This window comes from Gracilinanus agilis, chromosome 5, assembly GCF_016433145.1.
Source record: "Gracilinanus agilis isolate LMUSP501 chromosome 5, AgileGrace, whole genome shotgun sequence".
In the NCBI taxonomy this organism is placed as follows: domain Eukaryota; kingdom Metazoa; phylum Chordata; class Mammalia; order Didelphimorphia; family Didelphidae; genus Gracilinanus; species Gracilinanus agilis.
In genome coordinates this window covers 84,146,158-84,159,079 of record NC_058134.1, presented here as the reverse complement: position 1 = coordinate 84,159,079, position 12,922 = coordinate 84,146,158, and the positions used below count along the sequence as shown (strand labels likewise).

Here is a 12,922-nt window from a genome sequence, read left to right as displayed (position 1 = left end):
CCATTTGGCATTTTCTCAGCAAAGATATTGGAGCAGTTTGCCATTTCCTTCTTCTGATCATTTTATAGATGAGGCAATGGAGGCAAAAATGGTTAAGGGTCTTGCCCAGGTTCACAATAGCTAATAAGTGTCTGAGGTCAGATTTGAATTCAGGAAAATGAATCTTCCTGACTCCAGGTCCAGCATGCTGTTCACTGTGTCATTGAACTGCCCATCCATAGTATGATTTCATCATTAAACTTCAGTCTCTTCCAGTTTCTCAAATGCTTCCCTGCTGTCAATAAACATATCAATGGCGTCCTCATACTTAAACACCTTCCACTTTATGTCTTCCTCCCCACTAGCTATCATCCTGGCTTTCTTCCAGGGTCAAATTCAATGATTTTAGCTTAATTTTTGCCTTGACATCTCTTCAGCCTCTGATGCTTTTGATACTTTCCTCTTTCTGGGTTTTTATGATTTGGATCACCCCTGATGCTCTTCCTACTTGTCTGATCTCTCTCTCTCTCTCTCTCTCTCTCTCTCTCTCTCTCTCTCCCTCTCCCTCTCCCTTTCCCTCTCTCTGACAGTAATGCTTCTTTAATATTGCTAGTCCAACTTTCTCATTTTACAGGTGAAATTGAGAGAGGTTAAGTAATTTATTCAAGGTTTCCTCTAAAGGACCAAGGAATTAATCGACTTATCTGGGCTACATAGTCATATATGAAAGGTGAAACTTGAACCCAGATCTTCCTATCTTCTGGAACAAAGATATCAGCCTTGCCACACTGACACCAAAAGATATTGTCAAGGAACAATACTTTTATCTTGCTTCCTATAATTATTCCCTCTATTGTTATATAACTAGGAACATTATATGTACATCCTTTCTTATTTCATGATCAGATCATAATATAATTAATTGAAAGCTCTTTTGTATTTCTCCTTTATAGATTGCATAACTTTATTCTAGCTATATGCTATTTACTTTAAGAGTAGTACTATAAGACGACTATATTAAGTTCATTTATTTCTAAGCTTTCTGGTATATTTCATATAAAAGAATATATTTTTCCAGCAGCTTTTTCTATATCTATTGATGTATTCATGTGATTTTTTTCTTGTTATTAGTGTATACTATTATGTTTATTGTTTTCTTATTTTTCATTCCATCTTGCATTGCTGGTATAAGTGCAACCTGAAAATATTGCTATAGCCTCTTTCCTAATATTTTTGCCTTAATATTCATTAGAGATATCTATATCCTTCATTCTTTGATTTATCTCTCTGGTTTAGATATCAGTTTCATAATTATAGGAAGAAAGTAAGAACATGCCAGCCTTCTCTGTTTTTATAAACAATTTATTATTTATTACAAACAACTCAAATTAGAGTTGGTTGTTCTTTGAATGTCTTATAGAATTTCTTTGTAAATTCAGATGGTTCTTTTTTTTCTGGGTAAGATCAGTTATTGTTTGTGTTCAATTTCTCTTTCTGAGATTGGGTTATTTAAATCTATTGTTCTGATAATCTGGGTTTTTATATTTTGTAAATATTCAGCTCTTTATTTTTAATATCAAAATAGTCAAAATAGTATCTAATTTCCTCATTATTTAATGTGAGTTCTTTTTTTTTTCCTCCTTGTCACTTCTACCTCCCTTGGGAAGAAAGTGAAGAACAACAAATCACTTGTAAAAAAATATGTATGATCAAACAAAACACATTCCTATTTCGAGTCCAAAAATAAATACTTCATTCTACCTCTTCAGCCCATCACCTGTCTGTTAGATTAGCATTCTTCATCATCATTTCTCTCATGGGTAAAAATTGCATTGGTTGTATTCTAAAGTGTTCCTAAGTTGTTTGTCTTTACAAGGTTGTTATTGTATAAATTATTCTCCTGATTTTGTTCAGTTGGCCCTGCGTCAGTTCATATAAGTCTTCCCAGGCTTCCCTGAAACTATCCTTTTCATATGCCGCAATAGTATTCCATGACAGTCATATGCAATATTATGTTCATTCATTGCCCCAGTTTCCGGTTCTTTACAATGACAAAAAGAGCTCCTATAAATATTTTTATAGGTTTACACCGAGTCTTTCCCCCCCTTTTTGGTCTCTTTAGGGTAGAAACCCAAGTGGGGCATAGTTCTAAATTGCTTTGCAGAATGGTAGTCTATCAATTCACAGCCCCACCCTCAGTACATTAATATGCCTGATTTCCTACAGTGACTACCCTGATTGTTTTTTTCTTTTTTAGTTGGTCAAACTTGTGGGTATGAGGCAGAGCCTCAGAATTGCTTTAATTTTCATTTCTTTTATTATTAATGTTTGGAGTATTTTTCTGTATACCTGTTGATAGATGGATTTTTTCTTTTGAAACCTGCCTGTTCCTCTTCTTTGATCATTTATTAGCTGGGATTTTGCTTCAACTTTGTTGCTGTCGGTGTACCTGCCCTTAATAGCCTCTTGACTCACTTCAAATTTGCTATTTTTGATCTCCTTTGGGCTAGAAAACCAGAAAACCTCTTAGTACATTCTGAATGAAGTCCCAAGAGGCTCCTCTTTGAGTAAATAAAGCATATGAACTCTGTTGCTGGAAAGCCATTTGGGTTACTTTGTAACATCTATTTGGGACGATCAGAACCTGCCAGTTCTATTTGGCTTGTTAAGACTACTGTTCCTGCTCCTGCTGCTCAAGTGATTTTCTTTAGCACTAATTTGACCTTGCCATACCCCTGCTCCGTAAATTCAGGTGGCCTCTCATTGCCTCTGGCATACTATATAAGCTCCTTTGTTTAGCTTCTTAAAGCCCTTTACACCTGGCTCCAACCGGTCTTTGGAACTTCATGGTTACTCTCATTCCTGCACTCTGTAATCCCCCCAGTCTGGCCTTCTTTCTGTTCCACACAGCATCTCCTGCCTGTACTCCTTGCCTTTGCCTGGCCAGTCCCCTGCCTATACTTTCAGCTTGTTGAATCCCATTTTCCTTTCTACTGGAAGTCTCTCCTGATCTCCCTAACTACTAGCATCTTTCCTCCCAAATGACTTCATATTTATTCTTTATCTATATGCTCTTATATATGTACTTGCTATTTCCCTTCTTGAGAAGAATTGTTTCATCTTTTTTTTTTTTGCACTTTATTTTATTTCTCTAGAACAGTGCTTGGCATATAAATGCTTAATAAATTTTTGTTGATTGATTGACACACTGTTTTTGTCCAGGAGAATGTAAGTTCCTTGAGGGAAGATACCTCTTCCCCCCCCCCCCCCCTTTTAAAATCCCAAATCTTAGAATAGTGTGCCTTGCACATATCTGGCACTTTATGATTGCTTACAGTTACAAAAAGAGCTCCTATATATTTTCATAGGTTTATACTATGAGTCATTTTACTCCTTTTTGATTGCTTTGGAACAAAGGCGCAACAGACAGTTCTGACATTTGTTTAACATCATTGAGCTTCCTTTTCTCTTTTGTAAAATTAAGAAGTTGGAATGACTGGTGGAAGAAGGGGAAGCCAAGTCTAAATGAGTGAAATGTCTATTTCCAAACCTCTTTTATCATAAAAAGTTGAGAATCATTTGAAATGATCATCTTTGTTATTATTTATACCCACGTATACAACGCCCTACTTGCATTCCATGGAGCAAATAGGAGACTCTACCTATCCAAAGGTTATGACAATGAAGAAACTCTTCCTAACAATGGCTGTGAATAAAGGTTATGGAGAGAACTATCTGTGGTGCCAAAGTCATCCAAATTAGTTATTAGTTTTGAACAACTCATAACCAGATTGGCCAATTAATTTTAGATGAACTTAATGTTAAGATGAACCTAATGTTCATCTACTAAGTTACAGAGAGGTTGTAATCTGTATGAATAAAAGTAGTACCTAGAATGATGAAGTTTTGGTGTAAAAAATGATGTTAAAGAAGTGAGCAGAGTGCCCTCAGGAGTATTTGGTAGACAATAGATTTCCTAAGGTCACATCTAGCTAGTGGCAGAGGTGGAATTGGATTTAGGTCTCCTTCTCCTAATTTGGCCCAGATTCTTTCTGCTATACCACTCTGTTCTCTACCAGAAAATAAGTTTGCTTCTGCTTGTGAATTATTTTGAACAATTTACTTGTTTGATGTAAATTGACTTTAATTGAGTGTTTCACGTTTTACTTAAAGTGATAGTTTAGAGAATTTGGCTTACTGCTTACATATATTATTTTGTATTTTTATAAAAAAATGTTTGCCAGAAAGATTTGAGTGAGGTTGGATAGAACTTACTTATTCCAGTGTGTTAGCAAATTCTGAATTTGCAATTAAGGCTTAGTAGAAATATATTTTGGTTCTCAGTTTGTGTGTTTTAAAGAGGATTACTTTTCTTAGGCCACAGATGCTTTACTTATATTTTTATAGTAGTAATATAGAACACTTGCAGTAGTAACTGACTTGGTAATTGAGATGAACAAAATAATAAAATTAAGTTCACAGATAATTTAAAAATGTTAGTAAAAGTTTTATGAAACTTGAAAAATATAAATCCTGTGTTGAAGTGATTTTGTCCTGAAATAAATTTGACTTATCTTATACTGATTAGACCCTGGCTCTTTTGGGGATGGTCATATTTTTTTTCTTATACACAAATATTAGTTTATTTTCCAGAATAGCTTTTGTAGAACTCAGAAAGAGAAACTATAGTGTTAATTTTTTTTAATGTGATGCCCCCAAAGCACTCTCCATCAGCATTTCATGGTCCAGCATTTTCCACATCATATTTTTTTTCCTGTGTGTGAAATTTCAGCAGATTGTTATGCAAAACAGTTTTGTGTCTCTGTGTGACTGGGGAGACAGCTGTTAGCCCTAATGAGGAGTGCTAGCATTACAGTATTTTCGTTGATTGAGACCCACGGAGGGAACAGAATGTTCCAGATCGGGCAGTGGTGTGTGGTGAGAAAGTGCCGGGCTGTCAGCTGGAGGTGTCTGCTCGGCTGCTCGCCGCGACAAGATAAATGAGTTTTGCTGGGGTTTGGCAGAGTCTGAAGCTTTTCCAGGGAGTAGCAGCCGCAGTGCCCCAAACTCCCTACGGGACTGGTACTTTAAGGGTGTCTTGAGCATTACTGCCTCTTTTCTAGTTTTTTTTTTTTCTTGTCCTATGGTAGCTGTCAGGCTTATGAGTTATTAAAAACCTAATGCTTTTTAGCATTCCATTAACAAAGGGCTAGAAGATGTTTGGTTGACATTTCCTTTTGTTAATTTGGCAGAATATTAACTGAAAGTTTAACATAACTACAGCCACCTAAAGACCAAAGTCCAAAGAGAAATCAAAAGGCATCTTTAACTTTATTTGAAGTCTATAAGTACTTAATACCTTTCAGATCTGATTTTAACCTTCTTTTTTAGGTATCTAGATCTGAAAGGAGCAAAACCAAAGTTTTCTGATTTTTCAGACAGCCCCCATTTTCTGTTAATTTCTTTGCAAGTAGTAGCATAGAAAATAAGTGAGAATTATGTTTATTTGTTATTCATTATCTACTGAGTCAGCCCTGATTGGCCCTTTTATACTCTGAACTATGAGCTATTGAATTCAAGTCAAGAAAAAAACATTTATTAAGAACCTTCATATAAAACTCCACATGATCTGTTGAGAGGGCTATGCATATTAATACATAAGGCATAGCTCCTGCTATTCTGCAGCTGACAGCCTATTAGGAGGATATAACACATAAGTAAATGAAGATAATTCAAAACGAAATCTCCTGAGTGCATGAGATTGGCACAGATAAAATGCTGGGTGCAAGGCCCAAGTCATTGACTGAAAGATAAGGAAGATTTCTGGAAAAGGTGTTATTTGAGCATTTAGGTTATACCAATTATTTGGCAATTTGGCAGTTACCATCTTATTCTGTAGTGCCTGTAACCTTATCTTCCTAAGTAAATTGTAAACTCTTTGAAGGTGGGAAGACTGTGGTATAGTGTTAGGTACTGCGGGATAAGGATGAAGTGATGGACTAGAAGCCAGGAAGACTTGAGCCTCTCATGTTTACCAGCTTTGTCAGTGTAGGCAAGTGACTTCCTGAAAACCTTTGATTTCTTCATGTTTAAAAATGGCAGTGATAATATCTGTAGTACTTCCTTTGAAAGATAGTCGAAAACTCAAATGGAATAATATATGTAAAGCACCTTGCAAACTTTAAATTGCTGCATATACATTAATTGTTGCTCTTCTTGTTATATCATTTGTTCTTCACCATTTGTTCTCATCAATCTGGTGATGGTGAGCATCTCTGAATCTAGCTAGAACCTATAGTTCAAAACAGGGCACTAATCAAAGCCTTCCCAGCTAAGTAAGATATGTCAAAATTTTTGTTCTACTGATAACTGCCTTTGAGAATCCTGACTTGTTCTCCCCACCCATTCATAATAAAATTAGTTTTTTAATGAAGTCATCATATGTACTTTAAATATTTGCTTTTGAATTGATTTGTATGTCAGCTGATAATTTAAACAGTTTTAAATATTATTTCACATTTTGCCATAGATTCCTTGTACTTGAAACGTTCATTCTTTGGTCTAGTTCTATCTTCTGTGATAGAAATAATAACTTAAAGATATTTTGAGGGTTATTTAATATCTTACAAGCATGCTAAAGGGAATGATGACATTTTAATTTTTTTAGATTTAAAAAAAAATCTTGTGCCTTCATGACATATCTCCTCTTTTACACCTGGATTTTGTTCCTTGAGGCATCCCTTTCTTCACTTGTACTTTTAGAGTATTTGCATTCTTTCCTTTGGCAATTATTCCTATTATCCTTTCTTTCATTCTGAGTTCCTTTCTCCTAGGACTGTCTTCAAAAAATGAATTAGGTCTCTATGTTCTTTTCTTCCCTGAAGTCTATGGCATAAGCATACAATCTCATTCAGATTTTTAGGGGTGTTATTACTAATAAGGATAACTCACATTTATATCTATAAGGCTTATAGAGCATTTCTTTCCCCACAACCCCGTGAAGTAGGTGGAGTGTAGGGAGGAGACATGTTTAAGGAACTGAGGATCAAAGGCATTTGAGCATGAGAAACACCCAGAGAAAAGTCACAAGTCTTAGAACTTCTAAGCCCTAATCCATTTTAGCTACAGCCTCTTCTTCTCCTGACTGATCTGCCTTCCTTTGGCTCTTCTTGGAGTCCATCTGTCTCCAGCAGGTTGAGTTAGTGTGGAATCAAATTGTCAGCCTTTTTGTTAAACTTGATTCAGACGGTGGAGATTCTCAGAAGGCCTCTAGTGTGAGGAAGGTTCTTTTCTCATTTTGTTGAGCTTTTTTCTCCATGCAAAAGTCAAGAATAAGAATGACTGACTTCTTTGGTTTCAAATCCTCTATTGTTCTCCTGATTCACTGACCAAACATATTTTTCTTGTTGGAGGGATGCTGCTGGTGCTTATATCATTGCAAATCCGAGGTGACAGCCAGAACCCAAATTCAATTTATGATCATGGTCCCTCAAGTAGCTACTTTCATCCTTGCTGCATCAAGGATCCTCTTCCTCATTCAAGTCAGTGGTTTCCAGATTTTTAACACAATTGAGTTATATAAAGTAACTCAAAATTGTAGAAGAGTTGCTGATCTGCATTCTTAAGAAGGAGTTTTCTTACGAGGAGATGCTTCCACTAATAAAATCATAGGCCCTGTCCTACATAAATAAATAGGCTGTGATCATTCTGTGATAGTTCTCTCCCACATATTTACAGGGGCATGGCTTGGAAATTTTTGTTTTTGTTGTTGAGGAACAGTTTTATATATGTCATTATGAATTATAAAGTAATTCCTTCATAATAGGTGAGTGGTAGTATAAAGTCCTGGAAAGGTCTTTGGATTTGGATTCAGTGGACTTGTGTTTGCATTCAGTCTTCCCCTGTGAACTTTGGGCAAGTCAGTGAACTTCCTTGGACCTCATTTTCCTCATAAATCAAAGAAGGGTGTTTAACTTGGTATTGTCTGAGGTCATTTTTGACTCTAAGATCCAAGGATCTCATTTTGCAAATGAGACTGAAGCACAGAAGGAGTTCAGTGACTTGTTTAGGATAATAGAGCTAAATATTGGCAATAGAATGATTCAGGACAATTCTGAGGGACTTATGACAAAGAATTCTATCCTCCTCCAGAGAAAGAACTGTTGGAGGTAGAATGCAGATCAAAACGTGATTTTTCACTTGTTTATTTGGGCTTATGTTTTGGAGTTTTAGTTTTATAAGATTACTCACAGAAATAAACAATATGACAATATGTTTTGCATGATAATACACGTATAACCCCGATTCAATCTCCTGCCAGCACTGGGAAGGGAAAGGGAAAGGAGGGAGGGAGAAAAGTTTGATCATATGACAAGAAAACTCGTATAGAAATTTGTAATTGCATATAATTGGTAAAAAAATAAAATAAAAATATTTTTTAAAAGGATAATATAGGAAGTAAACATCAGAGCTTCCAACCCTATTATGAAGAAGACAAATACTCATTCTGTTAATACCATACTACATGCTTAATATTTTTTCCCTCACCTCCCTTTTCTATCCACTCCTTCCCCCATATTAGGACTCTAGACATAATGCTATTATTATGGGGAAAACCAGGACAGATGACTTAAATATTAAATGTGGGCTGTGGTGTAGATAGGAGACAGGAAAATAAGGAAAAATAAGGCATTCAAAAGAAAATATTGCTTGAGGGAATCTGGTTTCCCTTTTCTGTTTCTAAAACCAGGAGCCTAGGTTTCTTTAGCAGATTCCAAAGAAATCTAGGGAGAGATACTATTGTTATAAGTGAGACTATCAGGACTCCAGGCATCTGTATCAACTTTTCCCTGTAGGTTGTGGCATAGAATGAAAGGATTCTTCTGTGCTTCTGAGGATAGGAAATCCCACCATTTTTGATTTTGTCAGATTTGAGATTTTTAGTGTTGCTTCCCAAAAGAAAAATATAACAGAAGTATAGTAGGACTACAAATACTTTTGGGAGTGTGTGTGTATTTTGTGAACTTTTATAAAAATCTAACTTCTCTGGGTTGTAACATTTAATAACTGGATATTATTGACAGGTTTAATGTAGTTCTTAACTGAGTAGCAAAAACTACCATTAGCTTCTACTAAATATCCTTACAGATAATGAAGACTTTTTTGGATGTTGTTCATCTTGTATGAATGTTAGCTGTTGCTGTTCACTGTATGCAATTTTCAGTTACTCTTATGGTTCTGATGCATTTAATAGTAAAATAGACTTTCATATAGTGAATATGATATATCTGGTTCCCAGTAACTAAAGTCATATGGATCAGAGTTCAATCAGATTTGGAGACAGAATGCATGTCATTTGTTTAGACAAGATTTCTTTCTTTATTCCCACTCTCTGTCAGAAAAATTTTAAGGTGCTTGATAAATTTAACATTAAGGAATGCTTTGTGATATTTTATTAACCTTTATTTAGGTTAATACTAATAATAATAACATAATAATAACATTATTATGCAATAATAATGAGATAATGGCCAACAATTCTTCTGTTATATTACCCTAAAAATATCTGTTATCATAGTTTGCTTTTGTCCACCAATTAAGGAATTTCTGAACACTTAATGCATCAAGTTCTCTGCTAGATGCTACAGGAATACCAAAAAGGCATGTGTACGACCTAGTCCTGGCCCACAAGAAGCTTACCATTTAATTTGGGAGACATGACAAGAAAGTGTTATAGGAATTTTGTTGTGTTTCTTTAGATATATTTAAAAGGATACATACTTGGAAAATAGAAAATATGCCCTATTAAAAAAAAGATAAAAACACCACCTGAATACCTACTACAGCTCCCATATCGTGTGTGAAGATGATCACAAAGTTTTGGTGAATCTCATTGATTCAGGTGTCATGTCAACTTTTCCATTAGTAGCTTTGCTGCACTTTGATATTACATTGGGAAACTTTGTATCATTAATTCAATAGAGTTTAGTCCTAATTAGACCTTAATTTGATGTCAATTTAAATTAAGAGGGCTTTCATAAACTGGGCCATTGTGACATGGATAGTGCTAATCTTAATAAGTAGTCTGAATAGAACATGAAATCAGATTCTTATAGTACAGCAGAAGTGACAGGAACAACTGACATTTTAAATTAGAATTACTAAATTCTAAGAAATTGATGTGCATGACCCCCAACTAGAGAATATGCCAGTAAATCTAATAGGTGGAAATTAGTCAAGCTTTTGATTTATGAGCTCATACATGCAGTCGTGAAAAGTGATTCATATATTATTCAAAACAGTGGTCAGTTCTTTTTCAAAGTAGGACACCAGGTTGTTAGGCCCTATGACTGTTGAGGCTCATGAGGTAGTGTTAACATATTTGTGTGCTGTAGGTTCCTCTGACTCTGACTTAGACTTATAGATTTTGGACAACTTTTTTTTAACTTTAGTAATCATTTTGAAAAACTTTAAAAACATTAGTTTCCTGGTATCATAAAGCTTGGCTATTGCCTCAAGCCTTATAAGAATCAAAACCATCTTTTTTTGCTTATGCCCTTAAAGATCTGAATCCGGCCCTTTTTTAAAATAACATTGTTCTTTTAGGTAAAAGAAGGAGAGAAAAGGAAAGAGAGTTAATAAACAGAGTCTGAACTTATCATCTGAAATACTAAGATTTCTGTCATGAGTTTCAAACACAGTCTTTCATGAAATCTTTTTCTCTTTTTGACCAAGGGAAAGCTAATTTCCCACACTAAACAGGCATTATCATTTTTCCTGTGGAAACAGCACTATGTTGGTTGAAGAATTAGTACTATAATAAAGAATCAAAGATCTTGGAAAATAATGAAGCCATCGAATATAACTTTGAATGCCTTATTTAATTTCATCTAGATATAGCAGTAAAAACTAGAGTAATATTTGCCATCCAATATTTATCATTTTCTTTTTCTGTCATATTGGCTCATCTCATAGGTGCAAGTTGCTTTAATTTGCATTTCCCTAATGAATGATTTAGAGCATTTTTTCATGACTATAGATAGCTTTGATTTCTTTATCTGAAAACTGCTTGTTTAATGACTTTTTAAAATAATTTTGACTCAGTTCTCTATATATTTAATAAATGAGATCTTTATCAGAGATACTTGTAAAATTTTTTTCTAAACTTTTTGCTTTCCTTCTATATGATTGCATTTTTTAACCCAAACTTTTTATTTTAATATAATCAGAATTGTCCATTTTAAGTCCTATAATGCTCTTTATCTCTTGTTTGGTTATAAATTCTACCCTTATCCATAGATCAGACAGGTAAACTAATCATTACTCCACTAATTTGCTTATGGTATCACCCTTTATGTCTTACTCATATATTCATGTTGATCTTATCTTGGTATATATGATGTGAGATGTTGGTCTGTCTCCATCTCTGCCATACTGTTTTCCAATTTTCCCAGTAATTTTTGTCAAGTAGTAAGTTCTTGTCCTAACAGCTTTTATTAGAGAACTTTTTAATAATATTTACATTTTTTATTTCTTAAATTTTTTAGTCATTAAGAATAAGTATTCTGTGTGTGTGTACACTCAGTCACACACACTTATATTCACATATATGTGGACATAAATATATAATTATATGTGTATATTACATCGTATTTCTGTTGAAAGGAGTCATGTTGGTGCAAATATAGCTACTCTTTATCTGAATTTGACTTATAAAAAACCTTAGTGGGGCCTATAATTACAGTCTTATAAAAGAAAGACAACAAAAATTACAAAGATGAAGAGGATAGTAATAAAAAAATTAATCAAACCTCTATTGAAATAGAAAGAAGTGTTAAAAAATGGTTATGGAAAATATTTTTCAATGCATTAGTTTTGTGTAATTATTTTCATATATGGTCATATTTTTTCTTTCCAAAGAAATCTGAGATGTGGCACTTTTTGGTGTTATATATTCAGACCAATACAGTAATAAATTTTAGAAGATGCATAAAGCTAAAGGAAATTAGTCCTTGCCTCCCCTATTTTTGCCTGCTCCTGCTATTCTTCCAAATAATTCAGATTTTTAAAATTCTCTTCCTACACTTGATTCTTCTCTTGGGTTCTTTTTGGCTCCCTGGGACTCATCTAATCCTTCTGACAATTTGATTTTTTTTTTAACAGTTATTTGAAGAACTAAATGACAGAAAAGTTCAATGAATAATTCCGATCATAACTTTTTGTCATTTTTTTTGTCCAAATGTTCAGTAAGACCCTGGAGTAATAAATTATTTTTATTGCCTATGTATATAAACACAATTTCTGATTGATTTGAATAAAAGTTACATTTGAAATTACTATGGAATTCTCATAAAACACATACATGGATACCATTTTCTTCAATCTTTCATATATTCATATATTCATATATATATGTATATATGAATTCATGTAGGCTTCAGCCTATATTTTTTCATTAAGTTTTCCCCCCCATTTTTTAGCAAAAATTATTTAGAATGCTAATGGAATAAACTTTTTTGCCTGGTGAAAGAGAAGGGAAATGGAATTTACCAAATATAAGTTTTATTTCTATAGTTCTAATTTTCATAGTATGAAAAGACACTTTGTAGAGTAGAAGACACTATTAGTTATCTTTAAATAATATAAATGAACACATCAATAATACTCCTTTTAGAAATCTATAAAAGTCATTGTATTTAATGTGGACTGAATATGATATGGTCTGTGAAAACATTAAAACAGAAATAAGCCTGTATTGAATTTTTTAACAGATATTTTATTTTTTATTTTTAGCACCGTGACGTCTGCTGTTTTTACTGTGGGGGACAATGTTGTTTCAGGCAGTGATGATCGTACTGTAAAAGTATGGGATTTAAAAAATATGAGATCCCCAATTGCAACTATCCGTACAGACTCTGCCATAAACAGGTAAAATAAAAGTATT

General features: G+C 34.0%; 1 protein-coding gene across 1 annotated transcript in view; it reads left to right on the top strand.

Moving 5' to 3' along the window:
• The window catches only part of WDR37 (WD repeat domain 37), an 80,007-nt gene that overhangs the window by 56,095 nt on the left and 10,990 nt on the right, over nt 1-12,922 (top strand). The window contains exon 11 of the mRNA XM_044677424.1: nt 12,772-12,906. Within this exon, the coding sequence (XP_044533359.1) occupies nt 12,772-12,906 (135 nt within the window). The remainder of the gene's footprint in view (nt 1-12,771; nt 12,907-12,922) is intronic.